Raw genomic sequence first — 18,600 nt, forward strand, 5'->3', positions numbered from 1 at the left:
TAGAGGTCTATTGTGCATAGTCACACTGCACTGTAACCAAACTGGCGGTCACACCACAATACAGTCAGGAATTGCACCTGCTGTATATTTGCGTCGTGGCAGCAACCCCCCCCCCCCCTTCTCCACCTGGCCAAAAGGGAAGGAAACTTTCCCCTGTTTGTGGTATGTTTCATGTCATGTGCCTTAGTCTTTATTTACTGCATCATATTCAGAAGCATTCACTATTTGTGAAGTACAAATACAAAGAAAGTTAAGCATTGCAGTGTAACTACACTTTTCAGTCTAGGGAGATCTTTTTTACCTCCAGGATCAAGGGTGCTGTAGGAAAGGGATACCACCCAATACTTTGATTTAAGTAAATCCAAATGCTTCAATAATAAATGCAAACACAAAGTGGTTTTATTGTGGCCTAATAAACATTTTCATTAGTTCAAACACTAGAATTTAGGGTTCTCTTTTGTAAGAGTTTACAATCTATGAACCTTCAATCGTTTTGACCAACTCATGATAGCCTTCCCGACATCTTGGTTTGACATAGATTTTGCATTCGGTGTCAGTAATTTATTATTCCAGATTGAGTTGTTCTTACGAGACAGGATGGTAATTGGATGATGGTTACTTTGCTATTTGTTTCCTTCCATCTTGTAACCTTAATTGCTGTCTATTGTACTATGAATGGAGCAAAATGTAAACTGGTACTTATTCACTTTACTAATTGTTTCTTTGCAGTACTAACACCAATGGGAGCTTCAACCGACAGTGCATCTCGTGCTTATTGATTGAGAACTGTACTTATGTCAGCGCCTCCTTCAGTCACACTCTGGAGTATTTCTTACTGAAATGTGAAGGTATTATAGCCCGAATAATACATTAACTTGTCTTCTACTAAGATTAATGGAGCTCTGTGAGATCAGATGAAATGCCATAAAATCTTTGCAGGAACAAAATCCAAGGGATGATGTTTTTCAAGAGCAACTAAATATATATATATAAAAAAAGCTCTTATTTTATGTCCTCATAGCTTCTTCCTGGACAGAAGTTTCTCTGCACCTAGATAACCTACATATTCACACTTTATCCTTAGCTCTTCCATCAGAAGTGAGGTCCTCAGGGCACATATAAACAAATGAAATTATGGACCTGCAGGTGAAGTATCCTGTACATAAGCGTGGCTCTTTTTAGAAGATCTGTGGCTAGGGATGAGCGGACCACATGAGGTTTGGGAACATCAGAGATATTTTCGGGTCCAGGTACCAAACCCAAACCCCCCCATTTAACACCTGTTTTTTGCCCGAGAAATTTGCTTTATACTAAGTGAGGGTAGTTAGTTGTCTTATTGGTCCCATATCTCCAACTATTTCCATTAAGTTGGGTAACACCAATATTCTGGAGAAGGACAGAATCTAGACCCTAGTATATTGTTATGTTAAAGGACATCTACCATCAGTTTTACTGATGGTAGAGGTGTCCTACTAAGAACTCCTCAAAATTTCCCTTATTATAAGTCTATACACCTAATTTATTCATTCCTCCATTGCGATACAAGTCCCGCTTAGTCCCGGACCAGGTGGGAATTGTATCGTATGGGGCAGTGAATAAATTATAACACAACTGAGGTGCTCAGGTGACATATCCGGAGTGCCCCAGACTGGTTAGCATAATATTTATAACTCTATATTTCTTCAATAGCGCATTTAAAGTTATAATAAAAGAAGTTCATAAGGAACTTCTTAGTTGGACACATCTGCCATCAATAAAACTGATAGTAAATTTGCTTTAATGCAACTAAATGTAGACCAATGTACTATTTTTTATGGAAATGTAACATAATGTGAACATGGCTTAAGACCTTCAGGTTTCTTCTGATTTCTGTACACCATGTGATTGTCCTTTATTATTTCCCAAACTACGAGGATAGATGTAATTAAATTGATGGAATGAAATACGTAAAGGGATTCCTTTTATTCAGCCAAACTTAATGTCATCTGCCTAAAAATCTGTCTCTACAAAGTAGCTGAAAACAAGGCTGTACTTTCCTTGTGAAGCGACTCAGATTGTTGTCACCAGATTAAGTAAAAAAAAAAAAAACTATATTTAAAACATTAGCCCAACTAAAGTAATGTGCGCCTGTTATTTGTAGGATAATATCTTCTCTGCGAGAACTTCATGTATCGAATATAAATTATTCATAAGGCGACAAATAAAGAGATCTGCAATCGGCAAATAGATACCACGCTTGCCAATTATCTTAGTTTTGCAGAGCTCTCTCTTCTCTGTGCATGTCGCTGGCAGCTGCTCTTTTAAATCATTCATCAATGTTTAAGAGGCGCACCATGGACGTGGGCACCAAACATCTGAATTTCCTTTGTTTACACGCTGGGAGTTTAGCTTGTGGAATAAAATAATCAGCTACATAGACCCAAGAGAGTAAAGAAGATGGATCACGTGAAAGATATTCTGTAGGTGTTTTTAGTTTTTTTTTTTTTGCAGTCAGCAGATTTTAATCAAAGACGTTGACATCTATTGTCGTCCTTTGCAACGTGTATACATCCTACCTACAGAAAAGCTTAGAAAGGTTAGAGCCATGTAAATTGAAATGTAAGCAAAGATAACATAGTAGGGGAATGTATCAGAACAGAAACATAGGTCATGGAGAGGTTTCAGGACCAGGGTGATGCAATAGATTTAGTAGGCACCATTTTTGGAGGGAATCTAAATAGTGGTATAAAAATAATGACACCCTGGGGACGCTGTATAAAGTTTTGTGCTCATCATGCCCACTAGTGTCAGATAGGCCAGAATTTTGCAAAGGTTCCACTTAACTCCAGTAAATTAAGCTCTTCATAGTTGAAATCTACACAAGAGCAAACATTTTAGCAGTGACAGTAAATATTTTATTATATTAAAGCTATATTAAAGTTAAATCAGTTGGGCAGGGGAGTCTTCACCAAGATCTATTTTGATCCATGCCCAGTGAGGCACAAAAAAACTAAGATGGTAAATTTTCCATTTCCTGCACTTTAGTTTTCTGACGTGTAAGCCATGAAATTTCACTCCCACTGTTGTAAAAATGGCTTTTAACTATAATTGGAAAACTTCAGGAATGGGGGGAAAAAGGTAGTTACCTACCTGCTGCTGCCCATTGCCACAGATAACACATAGAGACAGAATTATCAAAAGTGTGTCAAAGTATCTCAAAGGGGTTCATTTACTAAGGGCCCGAATCACGTTTTTCCGACGGGTTATCCGAAAATTTCCTATTTGCGTCGATTTTCCCTGAATTGGCCCGGGATTTTGGCGCATGCGATCGGATTGTGGTGCATCGGCACCGGCATGCACGTGATGGAAATCTATGGGCATGGCCTTAAGAAAACCCGACAGATTTGGAAAAACCGCCGCATTTTTTAAAAAAAAGGGTCGCTTGACACGCGCTTACCTGCACCCAGCGTAGGACGGTGAACTTCAGTGCACTCCGACGAACTTCAGCACAGCAGCGACACATGGTGGACATCGGGGGAACTACCTTAGTGAATCCCGGCAGAACCCGAATCCTCTGCACAGAACACGCTGCTGGATCGCGGATGAACCGGGTAAGTAAATCTGCCCCAAAGGATCTCAAGTCTTATGCCGACCCAGATTTATCGAAATGTCTAATTCTGCATAATAAATCTGCACAAAAAAAGGAAAAAAAGTGAATGTATAACAGCTCACCAGAATGGAAAAAAATCGTTCCTCTTCATCTATCCTCCTTCAATGTGCCCAAGATCCATAACAAACCATGCCAACTTCAGTAGCATAGTGGTAAGAAAATTGTATTGAATGATCCAGCACTTGTGATATAAAAAAGTTTAGAATCCTTTATTTCATCCAAAAAAATTAAAAACATAATGACGTCAGGTTAAGGTGCATGATACAAGCCTGTATCTATGGCATAAAAGAAAGAAAAACACTGGAATGACCTGTTTCGGACAAGATAATTCATGTCCTTACTCATGACATAATAATAAATCTGCGGTAGTATAAAACTGGCTAGTAGTACTTTGCACCTACTTTAAGATGACTTAGTTTACAGCCGAAATTGAACCAATATTTTGTTGCATTTGCATAATTTTTGCTGTATGTTTCTTCTCCTCGAAAGCCATGAACTCTTTTCGGAGACCACAGACTTTTAGTCCTAAGAGTGTCTAAAAACGATATTAAACGACATGGCATTTAAGTTTTGATTCAGAATTCTGTCAAAAACAGATATATTGGTGTGCCTAGAAAAAAAAAATGAATTTTTAAAATAGTATTTTGATTCATGTTCAGGAAGTCCCCGGGTTACGTACAAGATAAGTTCTTTAGGTTTGTACTTAAGTTGAATTTGTATGTAAGATGGAATTGGTATATTTTATAATAGTAACTGCAGACCAAAAAAATGTTTGTCCCAGTGACAATTGGATTTTCAAAATTTTGTGCTGTCATGGGACCAAGGATTATTAATAAAGCTTCATTACAGACAACGTACAGTTAATCATTGCAGCCTGGGACTAAAGTAACATCCAGAGAGCTTCACCAGAGTTAACGGGGGTCAGAAAGGTCCGTCTGTAACTAGGGGTATCCTTAAGTCTGGTGTCTTTAAGTCGGGGACCGCCTGTATTGAAATTATATAGGGAGATCACAACTTTTCATTACCATAGAAGACATCTATAGTTATGTCATTAGTTCTTATTCACTAATAACAATGTTTCTATGGTTTATGTTTTATTAGGTCCAAGGGTTCCTGTGGTCACTATTCATAACACGACTGACAATCAAAGTAAGTGATACATTAACTGTTTGGTATTTCCACGGGATATGGTTGTGCTTATTATTGAAGCTTATTCACTTGAATAGGACGGAGCTGCAAGCTGGCCACGCACTGAGTGGAAGTGACATCACTGATACAGGAAGTTAAGTAAATCTATCATCAAAATCAAGCACGATAGACCAGTCACACTTACTCATAGATCCAGGCATCATGACTGTGTGGTCATATTATTATATTTGTTATCCAGGGCCATCCTCCTTCTTCTAAAATCAGCTTTTAAAATTATGCCAATGAGCCAATGATTCCCACAGGAATGGCGCATAGCAAATGTGGTACCAATATACAAAAAAGGATCAAATAGCGATCCTGGAAACTACAGACCCCTAAGTCTAACTGCTGTGGTGGGGAAAATATTTGAGGGGTTTATTAGAGATGCTATCCTGGAGTATCTCACTGTGCACAACCTTATAACCCAGCGTCAGCATGGGTTTATGAGAGATCGGTCCTGTCAGACTAATCTGATTGGTTTCTACGAGGAGGTAAGTTCAAGACTGGATCTGGGGGACGCTATGGATGTTGTATATCTGGACTTCTCAAAGGCATTTGACACCGTGCCACATAAAAGGTTGGTATATAAAATGAGACTGCTGGGAATAGGAGAAAATCTGTGTATCTGGGTAAGTAATTGGCTTAGTGATAGAAAACAGAGGGTGGTCATTAATGGCACATTCTCAGATTGGGTTGATGTTACCAGTGGAGTGCCACAGGGGTCAGTATTGGGGCCACTTCTTTTTAATATTTTTATTAATGACCTTGTAGTGGGTTTACACAGTCAAGTTTCAATATTTGCAGATGATACTAAGCTGTGTAAAGTAATAAATACTGAGGTCGATAGTTTAGCATTACAGAGGGATTTGTGGAAGCTTGAGGGATGGGCAGAGAAATGGTTGATGAGGTTTAATGTAGATAAATGTAAAGTTATGCACTTGGGCCATGGAAACAAAAAGTATAATTATGTTCTAAACGGTCAATTACTTAGTAAAACTGAAGCTGAAAAGGACTTGGGCGTATTGGTGGATGGTAAACTTAATTTTAGTGACCAGAGCCAGGCGGCTGCTGCTAAAGCAAATAAAATAATGGGATGTATCAAGAGAGGAATAGATTCTCATGATAAAGACATAGTTTTGCCCTTATACAAATCCCTGGTCAGACCACACATGGAATATTGTGTACAGTTTTGGGCACCAGTGTATAAAAAGGATATAATAGAGCTGGAACGGGTGCAGAGGAGAGCAACCAGGATTATTAGGGGAATGGGGGGATTAGAATACACTGACAGATTACAAAATTTGGGATTATTCAGTTTAGAAAAAAGACGACTGAGGGGAGACCTCATTACAATGTACAAATACCTGAACGGACAGTACAAGGATCTCTCCAAAGATCTTTTTATACCTAGGCCTGTGACCAGGACAAGGGGGCATCCTCTACGCCTAGAGGAGAGGCAATTTTACCATCACCATAGACAAAGGTTCTTTACTGTAAGAGCAGTGAGACTGTGGAACTCTCTGCCGCAGGAGGTTGTTATGGCGGACTCTATGTACATGTTCAAGAGAGGCCTGGATGACTTTCTGGAGAGAAAAAATATCACGGGTTATGGGGATAAAACATTTATTTAATTCTTGAAGGTTGGACTTGATGGACTTGCGTCTCCTTCCAGCCTTATATACTATGATACTATGATACTATGATGATTACCAAAGTCATGATGCCTGGATCTATGAGTATAAGTGTTCCTAGTCTATCATGCTTGATTTTGATGGTAGATTTCCTTTAAATGTGATATTAGATATAAGATTCTCTCAAAGTGATCATCTACCAAGCCCTTGCAATTGTTCAGTTCTAAAAACTGGCTTCCTCAATGGTCTTTTCAAAACTGCTAGATTTTAGTAAATTTATTTATATGGCATGGCAAGTAATAAGTGGGTATAACTGATGACAGGGGTGTAGTCTTGGAGTAGAACATAGTTGTGCATCTAATCCTGGGATCTTTCCATACAGCAACCTTTGTTGTTTTTCTTGCATAAATGGCACATACTGTATTGATAAGGTCCAATACATTTTTTGTAAATAATCCCCTAAAACAGAGACTATACTATAAAACGGACAACTTATTGGCACCAAGTGATTCTGAGGAGCTTCAGTTCCCCAATTGTGGAAAAATCTCAGCCATGGACATTATAACAGAAGTACAGCTCCCCAAATCTCATTCTCTGTTTCATAAAGCCACAAAGACAACAAACAAAAAATAACCATTAATAACATTTACATTGTGAAGTATAACAAGTAGATTTCAAATGTTCAATAAAGTCTAGGCTTCCACATGTCCACATTGAAACATGAGTTCAGCCACATTACAACTGCATTACTACTACCTGGACACAAATGTGAGCAGCCTGTGGAAGACCTTGGTTGATTCCAGGATAGGAGTCATTGCACAAGAGAGAAGTCATTGAATCATACAAAAATATGATGCAGGAACTCCCTGTCTGCCAGCCAAACTTAAGCCCTGGCACTGTAGCAGTACATATAGTACTGGCATTGAAGATCTGTTGACAGAAGGGAAGTCCTTGCATCCCATTTAGTGCAATGTGTGCAATCCATGTGATCAAACCAAAATATGTGCATCCGGCCTTAGGCCCCTTTCAAACGAACATTGTGAGGACGTATATCCATCTCTATACTACAGTGAGCACAAATGTGGGTCAACGTACCATACTGTCACCAGGAAAAATATAGAGCATACTCTATCTTTTCCTGTAAGTACGGCCGGGCACTCATCTCTCTGCCTCTCCAGACAAACGAGTGCCTGGGTCCCAGCCTTGGCATAGTACATGTTCATTAAAATAGGTCACTGTTGCATACAGTCGCTATTCATACCACTCAAAACCCACATAGATGGCTGATAACGATCAAGGAAATTAGACATATGTCTCACCCATAGTGTATGTATCTATTTAACTCTACATTCACTATAAAGTAGTATGGGTTACGTACAAGATAGGTTCTGGAGGTTTGTTCTCCAGATGAATTTGTATGTAAGTCGGAATTGTATATTTTATAATTGTAACCCCAGCCAAATTTTTTTGGCTTTGTGACAAATGGATTTTAAAAATGTTGGATTGTCATAAGAACCAGGATTAACAATAAATCTTAATTGCAGACACTTTTTATAACTGTTACAGCTGTTTATTGTAGCCAAGGCTAAAGTACAGTACATTACCAACATCCAGAGGTCTGTTTGTAACTAGGGGTCGTCTGTAAGTCGGGTGTTTTTAAGTAGAGGACCGCCTGTATAACCCTTATTTTTTTCAAACTAGAAACTTTGGTAGATTTTTTTGTAACTAAAGTTGTGAACTAGTAAAAGCATCAATTCGAATGTTGTATAAAACAGCAATGCTAAAAATCTGAAACACTACAAAAAGTCTGGTTGATGTATTTGAGGCAGCTTCTGTCTTTGATACAGCGACATCTTTATGTTGTTCCCAAAGCAAAGAGAATTAGAAAGCTATTTTCTCCCAGATACCTCATATAATAAATCTTGGCGTTTTACAACAATTTATTAACAAAATAAAATGTCTATTTTCTTCTGCGCTCCCATTATTAAATGTAGAATATTTACAGCACATATAATACACAACTATTGTTTCTTTATCTTATGAATTATGTATTTGTCCTATAAACACCATTTGCGGCTCATAATTGTTTTATTCATCCTTTTAGACATTTTTTACTTTAGATATTTACATATTAATAGGTCATGTGTGTTTTTAAAGGAAAATTAGAATAATTATTATTTCAATGTTTATTTCAAACTGACAACTGAAATTCATAAATTTCTTCCGCATCTTAATTGTAGGCTGTAACTGGGCCATTCAGAGTAAAGTTATATACAAGTCCTGTAAATGTAGAGGAGAAGTTATAAAGAATAGGGTTGAGCTGACCCATTGAGGTTTGGGTTCTGAAAGTCTACCCCACTGTTAACACTGTCTCCGCTGGCACCGATTGCAACATTTACATCCAGCGAAGTGTGCTTTCGCACAACCATTTTCCCGCAGATTGATGCTGTGATATCATCATGTCCTCTGAATATTGCTGGTGGCTTTGCCAGCAACTTGTACAGAGTTGACACTCTTTTGCCAGCAGTTACCAATGGGAAGGTTTTGCCAAACGCTGAACCCGAACTTCTGGCCCGCAGTTTGGGTCAGTTTAAAACTAAGAAAGAACAATATGATGGAAAGAGCATCCATTCATTCTCTGCTTTAATCCAGTTTATCTCCAAAAATTGGGCTACCTATGACACACAGGAACAATTTATAATTCCTTTTTATATGCCATTGTAGGACAAAAGCCACAATTTATGCAGAATTTCGAGGCAAAAACTAAATGTTGACTTTTATATCATGTTCCATACTTAATGGTGGAGCTTGAAGATGATTATGACAAGTAGGGTGAGAAAACCTGAGGAAGCTGCATACCTGCATTAATACAGGAAGGAACTTTTAGTATCTTGACATTTTATTTTTTTCTATTTATTTTTAGTTTCATGTTTTTTAGTTTTAACTTGGACAGTACATTCCATCTGTACATTTGATTAACTGCATGAAAAGCATTCTGTAGGCTATTCATGTATTTATTTATAAATCCACTGCTACATTTTTATTGTTATGGAGCAGGTGGATAATGGATGGTGAGTCCTAGCACTGAGCCCACTAAACTGCACCTGCCTACTTGAGAACCGCTCCAAATGATAACCCCCAACTGGGCAACAGTTCCTTTACTAACTAATGTTCAGGGAATGGGGAAAGGAGTGTTACAAGAGTCAGATAACCAAGGACAGCACTAGGATTGTATGTCAATAACAGAATCAAAGGACAAGAGACTAATCAAGCTCACGCCAAAGGTCACAAGAAAAAGTATACACCAAAGTTGAATCAGAAGACCAAAGAACAGTTAGAAATAGCCGAATATGGATCAAATCCAGTGAAATAGACTCATAATCAGAACAGAAAAGAGGAAATTAGCTCAGGAGGAGGATTAATATGGTATGTAATAAGATAAGAGTAGGGTTAGGGCAAATCTTAGGGTTTTTACCTTTTCCTGCCTCTCAGCTTCATACTGTCAGCAAGAGACATTTGGATTTGCAAATGTTTTTATTAGTTTATGTGATATTTTTCTATGAGGGGGAGGAGATGTATCAATCTGTCTACATCAGATAGAGGCAGTAATTTGCACCTAATTGGCACCTAAAATGCTGTATGCCACATATACTAAGGGTTTGAGATAATTTTAGGCAGATTTTCAGGGGTGCGGTCCTGGAAAAAAGGGGCCTTTAATCACATGATAATATACATTTACATAATTGGGCATCTCTGTGCTTTATGTGGGTAGTTGCATGGCCGGCCCTTTGACTAGTGGGGTCGTAAAATAACAGACCCATTTTTCTTATTTCATACAAAAACGATAATGCTATACTGTATATTTACTTATTGAGGGCTAAGATGTAATAAATGGGGCAGTGCATTGAATAGTAATATCGGCCTCCTTTATGATGATGAAACGGCCAACCACCCTAATCTACATTTGCATACAAAGTGCTATGTACTAAAATTAAGTAAGTTTCCAGGCTTTGAAATACCCTTCCTTTACTCAATGTTTGGTACTTAATTTAGAAGAAAATGCTAAAGTAGTTTTAAAAAATACAGGATCATCCCTTTAATTTGTACAATTTAGCTGTCAATATTGTCAGCAGGATCATGTCATAGCACACAACAGGGTATAGAATGAAATGACACATTTAAATAAACAAAGCCTGCAGGGGGACCACAGATGGGATGTAAATTATTAAAGAGCTTCTTACCTCCAGGATATATTGAGGTATATCACAGCAAGACGATTCATACTGATGTTCATAAAAACGATAGAATAAGTAAATTGATATGTGCTATTTTTTTGTCGAGTGGTCAGAAGAAATTTCTATTACATTAGGCAAATTTTGGAGACATCTTTTGTATTATGATCAGTTTGAGGCCTTAATGTTGGCTCCTGGGGTAAAGGGTAGGATTAGACGTTACAATATTTATAGAGTTATAAAAAAAAAAGATCCAAGTATTTTTTTTTTTTTTTTAATTTTGAATACTACATTTTTTTATATTTACTATGGATTATTTTTTCTTAGTTTTTTTTTTAATTTTTAGTCAGTCTTACTGGTTTTTGTGCCAAATCATTATATCAAACACTTTTCTCCTGATACTTCACTTTCTATGCCACTTCTGGACTGAGAAACATTCAATTTTTGTGACATTTTTGAAAGCCACATATGATGATTCTGGTTTGATCTGCTTGATAAGCTAGTCATGTCTTTTTCCACCGATTTTTGCAGATATTTAAAAGTTGCAGAATTGCATAAAAATAATTCTTTATAAATGCCTATAACATAACACAATACCAATCCAATAACAAACTTACAAATTTGATAGTCCTAATATTTTCTTTACTACCGGGCCCATTAGAAAGATACATTTTAACATGTGATCATTAGAAATAGCGAAGAAGATGTCCTAGGCTTCCAACCACTGATATTGGAGTGGTGTACACAGAGGGGGCATGCATGTACAGAAATTAGTGCACTACCCCTTTGATCTGCCTGAATTCTGTACGACATTACAGGAAGTCCCAAATCTTGCTGCTGGTGGGTCACTTGAGCTGGTTTTCCCACAGACTGCGGAGATAGTTTTCCCGGGTGACTCCATTAAAGGAAACCTACCACCATAGATCTACCTATTAAGGTAGATCCAGTGGTAGGTGCAGGGCCGGATGAAGGGTGGTGGGGGCCCCTGGGCGCAAACTGGTGGGGGCCCTTTTTTGGAAGTATATAGCCCGCCAGCCCCCTGTAGTATGTATCCTGCCAGACCCCTGTAGTATGTAGCCTGCCAGACCCCTGTAGTATATAGCCTGCCAGACCCCTGTAGTATATAGCGACCAGCCCCCTGTAGAATTTAGCCACCAGCCCCCTGTAGAGAATGGCCACAAAATAATAAACTTCATACTTACCTCACCTTCCCTTCCAGTGATCCCACGACGCTACAGGCTCTTCCTCGCAGCTGAGCTGAGTCGCTGACTGTCAGAAACTGGTGGGGGCCCCTTAAAAAGTGAAAGTGGTGGGGGCCCCGGGGCTAGAGCCCCAGGAGCCCCTCCTTTAATCCGGCCCTGTGTAGGTGCCTCTGATGTATGTATGGATAGCCCTTTTTAGGGCTAATCCTTTAGTCCCCTATATCTTTTTTATTCTTTAATTGTGATAATATGCTAATTTACCAAAGAGGCTACTGGGGGTGTGGAGTACCCGGAGCTGAGGCTACACGGCACGGCAACTCCACGCCCCAGTAGCCTATTTGATCCTCCTACCCAGAAATCTTCAGCGCGCAGCTACGAGGAGCTGTGTGCCCTCGTCCGCAAAGCAGGCGTTCTGTGTTGTACCTAACCTGGGGACTGCCTGTATATACAATTACCGGCCACATTTGTTGCAACATCACCACTTAGCCTCTTATACCAACAGCGGCCAGGGCTGCACAAAAGGCAAGAAACAAGGTAAGTACAACTCCTTTATTATTTGAACACCACCTGAGTCCAATTGTAGAAAGTAAATGGACCCAGACAACCACGTTAAGGTCTTTTAGTACAAGAATTGATCGCTGATATCATATGGCAATATTTTGCACACATCCATTACATTTTTTTACCGCTTTGATTTACTGCAATCCTATTTCGGAAAATAAAATCTAAAAATAAATATAACATAGAAAATTATTGCTGAAATACACTCAATGTTAGTTCTAGGGTCTGGAAATTTTTCTGAATTGCCCATAAATTTTTTAAAGCTTTAATTTTGAATTGTAACAATATTGATATTCATTGCCAGGCGCATCTTAGCTCTTCTGTTGATGTGTTATTTTTCTTTTTTCTTTAGTACAATAAATTGCTTGATAATGGCTAATTGCAACTCTCTTCAGAATATCATGGGGTATTCATATTTAAGTGAGAAATAGCAATTTCTACTTCATTGAATAATACATTCCCCGTGGTCCCAATACTGAACCAGTGTGTCTTCTAGGAGATATGCCAATCTCCTCTAAGCCATAACTATTTATCCTTTCTGGTAATTATGGGAACAAACAGAAGACTCGGCACAACTCCCATGAGTGACAGGCATCTTTCAGCTGATAAAGCGAGTTCTGCTAGTCTTAATTAAATGAGAATCTCAATAAAGAATTGAGCTTATTATGGATGTATTTATTATTTTTTTTCCACATCAAGCTGTTTTTTCACAGTTTTTATTATTCCATTAAGGATCTCAGTTCTACTTAAAATGAGGTTTCATACACGTAGCAGCCAATATTACACTTTTATTATGTTTTACCAATAAACATTATTGTATTGCAGTTAAAATCAATGAAACTTTTTTCAATTATTTGCTGCCCTGGTTTTAAATTGACACTTAATAGATGGGCAATACTATACAAGACTGCGTTTTTCAATAAAAAGTGATCTTATGAGAAATGTTAATTTTCACTATATAAAATAATAATGGAAAACAGAAATGGAATTTATTTTAATTTGACCATTCAATGAATTCTAACCATATTTGGAATTTGAGCTTCAAATTTGTAATTTCTGAGAATATAAAGTCCAGAAATTCAGCAGTTTTTAAATGCAGGAAAAGTACATTAGTTCTAGAACACTGGATCTACAATAATACCTGGTAAGAAATGTGTAATACCCATTTATTCTTATAAAATGTAAATATATAATAAATGGGTGTTACAGAAAGTCTTCAGGTCATGAACAAGGTAGGTTCTGAAGGTTCGTTCTTATGTTGAATTTGTATAGGTATATTTTCTATGTGTAACTCCAGCAAAAATTTTCTCTAGTCTGTGTGTAAATAGGATTTTCCAAATTTCAAAACAATAAGGCTTCATGGTAGACACCTTTGATAACTTTTACTATTAAATATTGCAACCAGGGGCTAAAATTGGTTAAATTACCAACATTCAGAAAGCTTTACTAGAGGTCACAGTAGGCAAAGATGTCTGTCTGTAACTTGGAGTTGTCTCTAAGTCGGGTGTTCTTCGGGGGCTGTCCGTACATTTATGTGATTTAAATGATTGTAGGTTTAATGTGATTTTCACACTGGGTAGCAGAGGTTTGTGTGACCATATCACTATTGGATGAATGCAGAGTCACAGGTGTGACACTTCATTCTTTAAAATCATTTTACATAGAACAATGGGTAAATACGGTTAAACCATTCACCACATTTTCACATACACAGTCAGTGACAAGTTCCTATTGAGACCGATTAACTAACTCAGAACCTTCTTTTAGTTAAAAATGGTATTTTTCACACCCTCATAAATCAATTTTATCTGATATTTCATTTAATCAGAGGGGGCGTGTCTTGCGTCGCCGGCTCCTCATGCCTCCTTCAGCAGTTTATGTCATAGGACCAGGTTGATGTCATTAAAGGTCCTGTACCCTTTACATTTGCAAAATGCACCCCATGTATGTTTCTGATGACATGATATCACAGTAGCCTCCGTGGACCTCTACTCCTCTCCATCCTCTGTGGAGGCTGCTGTGATTGCATGGGATCACATACATACAGTACAGTACAGTATGGGTACAGTTTGCTAATGTTAGGTGGCTAAAGGACCTGAGATAATGTCACTCTGGTCAAATGACATGAATGTTACAAAAGGCAGAGACATCCGTCAAAATAAGGGGTTGTGGGTAACACAGGAGCGAGACGAGTCAAAAAAACTCATTTGCATATCAGAAAAACTACTGTTATTAAAGGGGTTGTCCGAGTTCTTTAAAAAAAGCTAAAAGTGGCCGGGACAGGGCTGCTTAAAAAAAATAAAGATGTACTTACCTCCCGGTTCCCTCCCGTATCCAGCGCTGCTGTCGCTCCGGTCCGGGCGCCATGTCAACAAACATGGCCGCCGGAGTAGCGCTGGATTCAGCTTCCGGCCGGCCGTGGCCGGGCACGCCTATCCGTCCCTATACACAGCATTGTGTTTGGGGGCCGGAAAGGTTGTCGGGTCCGGCCGGAACTGAGTCCAGCGCTGCTCCGGCGGCCATGTTTGTTTACATGGCGCCCGGACCGGAGCGACAGAAGCGCTGGATACGGGAGGGCACCGGGAGGTAAGTACATCTTTATTTTTTTTAAGCAGCCCTGTCCCGGCCACTTTTAGCTTTTTTTTAAAGAACTCGGACAACCCCTTTAAGGTACAATGCCCTATTGGCAGATAATTTTAGGTGATATGGGAAGGAATTTTAACTCTTTATCAGCAAGCATTGTGTCATGCATATTGCATATTGCTAGGATATATTGTCTTAGGGACTATAAATCAGTATGGCTGAGCCTCGGCACATTAACCATTATTTAGAACCCCCTCTTCTATCATCTAATGCTGTCTTTCAAAATCATCTCGCTCTATGACCTCTGCCACAAGTCTCAAGTCAATGAACTTCTTGTCCTGTTCTCCCTAGATTGTAAAAATTTTAACAAGACAGCCATGGGGTGCTTTTGGTCCACACCTATTAAATGTAAATGGCAGGAGGTCTTGGCAGTTGTTTTCCACTCAATGAAATATATATTTTCTGACATAAATGTTGGCAATTTGAAAAACCCTTAAATATTTTATGGAAAACTTTCAGAATTGTAATATCCGAACATCCCTTTCTATTTCAGGTCTAATAGAACTGGAGAGCAATGACAGAGTTAAAGCTGTGGTAGAGAAGAGACAGATGCCTTACTCTGAGTTTGAATACATTCAGTTGGATGACTACAGTGAGTATCAATTGTTACATTAAATCTTGCAACTGGCCCTGATAAATCTGCCCCAATGTGTAAATTTAAATTGCAAGGTGCAGCTCAAGAGTTAAAAATCAACCATTCCCCTTATACAGATTCGTAGAAACCACAGTGAGAGTTATGATTACCCCACCTACACACAATGATTGACAGTCTTCAGTGTAGGTGGGGTAATCGTAACATTAATTCAGGGAAAGCTGCCAATCACTGTGTGTGGGTGGGTTAATCAAGACTCCCACAGTCCTCGAGAAGTCCTGGCAGGATTTATTCTAAACTTTTTATCCTTCTTTATAGTTCTTCATAAATAACTTGACAAATTTGATTTATATTTGTAAAATCTCTTTAGTATGGTAAAATCCAAAATTCTGCTGCCGATAACCGTCACTTGGGGAAGCTTTAGAGCTTGGTGCATACTACAGGCAGTCCCCGTACAAGATAGGGTCCGGAGGTTTGTTCTTAAGTTGAATATGTATGTAAGTCGAAACTGTATATTTTATAATTGTAGACCGAGAAAAAAAAAATTTTGGCCCCAGTGACAATTGGAGTTTAAACATTTTTTGCTGTAATGGGACCAAGGACTATCAATAAAGCTTCATTACAGACACCTTACACCTGATTATTGCAATCTGGGACTATAGTAAAGCATTTAGAAAGCTTCACTAGAGGTCAGAGGGGTCTGTCTGTAACTATGGGTTGTCTGTAAGTCGGGTGTCCTGAAGTAGGGGACCGCCTGTACTGTAATAGTATAGGGTAAGCTATCAAACTAGCCTGTAGTGCAGACCGGGTATGGTATCTTTTAACTTCAGGACTTCAGGACGAGAGTTTTATGTAAAAAACAAAAGCATCTAAAAAAAAGTTTAGATTATTGACAGAGAATCCAGGTAATTATTCACATTTTAGACAAATTTTAGGTAATCATTATTTGTGTGTTGTTGGAAATGAATACAGGCTTGCTCTTATACTTATGATGCCATTTTGTTCAGAGTTTATTTCAGCTTCTTCCATCTTCTTAAACATTTTCTTCTCAGTAAGACAACAGATTTTAGTCACTATAAATGTAACAGCTCAAGGGCATTGCCTCCAATTTAAGGAACATCGTCTGTGATGTTAACAGAAATGAGAACAAATTTGCTATCAGTATGGTGTTAATAGTCAACTTGATACATGACATCTGTATTGTTAATCTTAACGAACAAGATGGAACAATAGATCAAACGACAATTCAATTTACCAATGCTTGACGGGGCTGATTCACCTAATGATTCTGTGCTTAATATGACCTTAAATAACCCGGAGGAATCTCAATAGCAGCTGTTTTGCAATGAACATTGACAATAAGCCTTTAAACCTTCTATTATTTTCTTCCTTCCAGAACTTCCAATGCAGATTATTAAACCGGCAACCTTCCTAAATACAGCGCATTACCCCCTTTTGCTTATCGTGTAAGTAGAACTTCGAATGCTTTTAAAAAATGTGGACTAATTATGTGAATTGATTTATTATTTTTGTAAGAACTCAACAGTCGATCATCACTAACCATTGACAGGTTACTTGGAATTGAGATTTAAAGGGTTTTTCCTAGAAATTATACATACCCGCTTTCCAGAAGAGAGGTGATTTTTAGGAGGTTCATCACTGGAACCTTCACTGATCATGAGAAATAAAACCCTATGTGCTACATTTAATTACACTAACACCAATCAGGGTTATGTGGTTTTCCCCTCCTGAGAGCAGGCGATTCATTAGATCATATGATCTTGGGCAGGATTTTAGCTATTCTCCTAAAGAGATCCAGCCCCTGCTGAATGGTGTTACCGTGCTGCCAAACGGAAATCCATTTTCAGTTACACCAGTCAGCACCTCCCTCTCAGATTTGATTGACAGTTTGTTGTTCCTCCTATGAAATATGTAAAGCCACCCCCTTAACATCATGCATTACTCTCAAGAAGCCTAATCCCATGATGTGGGATTAAATCCAAACCAGTATGAGGCACAAATACTACAGGCCTTTGTGCCAGTTTTCCATTCGACTTTGTACATTCTTTTAGGTGCAAACTGCTTGCACAGGTATTTACAAAGTGCCTGCACCACAATTGTGTCATTCTCGACCCTTTTGTGGCGCAACTGCACTACGCATCATGCAACACAAATGAGGGGCGTTCCGGTGCTCAGGCGGACCGAGTGCCAGATTTAACCTGCAATGTCTGACAGAATTGTGTAGCAAGCCCTATGTTAAAGGAGCACCAAAACAAAGTTGGTGCACTCTGTCAGGCCATTGTAGGGGCACCAGATTCATGAAGAACGAGCTTCAGAAATCCTGAATCTGGCTCCATCTGCACACTACACAGGCAAACTGCACATTGTACAGAGTGCACTATCCTTAGTAAATGTGCCTCTATATCTATTCCAAAAGGAACAGATTCACAACTGTAGACAGTACTGTTTCCATGCCTTTGCATCTCTTCAGTAAAGTATAGAGTCCAAGGCTTTTGACTAGGATCAGGAAGTAAGAGCTCTCCTTACAGAGACTTTGCCAATTAAGTCATTATTGCAGGTGTGAGGAGACTTACAGCCTCCTTTACATCAAGCATGACTTTCAAGAAGCCTAATTTTTAACATCAAGCATGACTTTTAAGAAGCCTAATGACATGGTGAAGGATTAAAGACAAACCGGCATATCTATTCCAAAAGTTACAGATTCTCAACTCTAGACAGAACTGTTAAGGGGACTTCCTTCCTTATACCACCCTGTTAAACAATTTGCATATTTTCTAGAATGCCCCAATGGAACGTCAATGTCTGCATATGCCTGTAAAGTGTCCTTGATTGTCAACGTTTTTGTAAAGAGAGCTCTGGCTCCACCTGTGTAACTGAACAA

At 38.6% G+C, this 18,600-nt stretch overlaps 1 protein-coding gene across 5 annotated transcripts in view; it reads left to right on the forward strand.

The window, feature by feature from the left end:
- DPP6 (dipeptidyl peptidase like 6) overlaps positions 1 to 18,600 on the forward strand; it is a 1,159,861-nt gene that overhangs the window by 1,119,285 nt on the left and 21,976 nt on the right. For all 5 annotated transcript variants that reach the window (XM_072153926.1, XM_072153928.1, XM_072153925.1 and 2 more), the window contains 4 exons: positions 730 to 848; positions 4,751 to 4,798; positions 15,600 to 15,698; positions 17,095 to 17,164. In XM_072153926.1, coding sequence (XP_072010027.1) covers positions 730 to 848; positions 4,751 to 4,798; positions 15,600 to 15,698; positions 17,095 to 17,164 — 336 coding nt within the window. The remainder of the gene's footprint in view (positions 1 to 729; positions 849 to 4,750; positions 4,799 to 15,599; positions 15,699 to 17,094; positions 17,165 to 18,600) is intronic.

Source organism: Engystomops pustulosus, chromosome 5 (genome assembly GCF_040894005.1).
Source record: "Engystomops pustulosus chromosome 5, aEngPut4.maternal, whole genome shotgun sequence".
Taxonomy (NCBI): domain Eukaryota; kingdom Metazoa; phylum Chordata; class Amphibia; order Anura; family Leptodactylidae; genus Engystomops; species Engystomops pustulosus.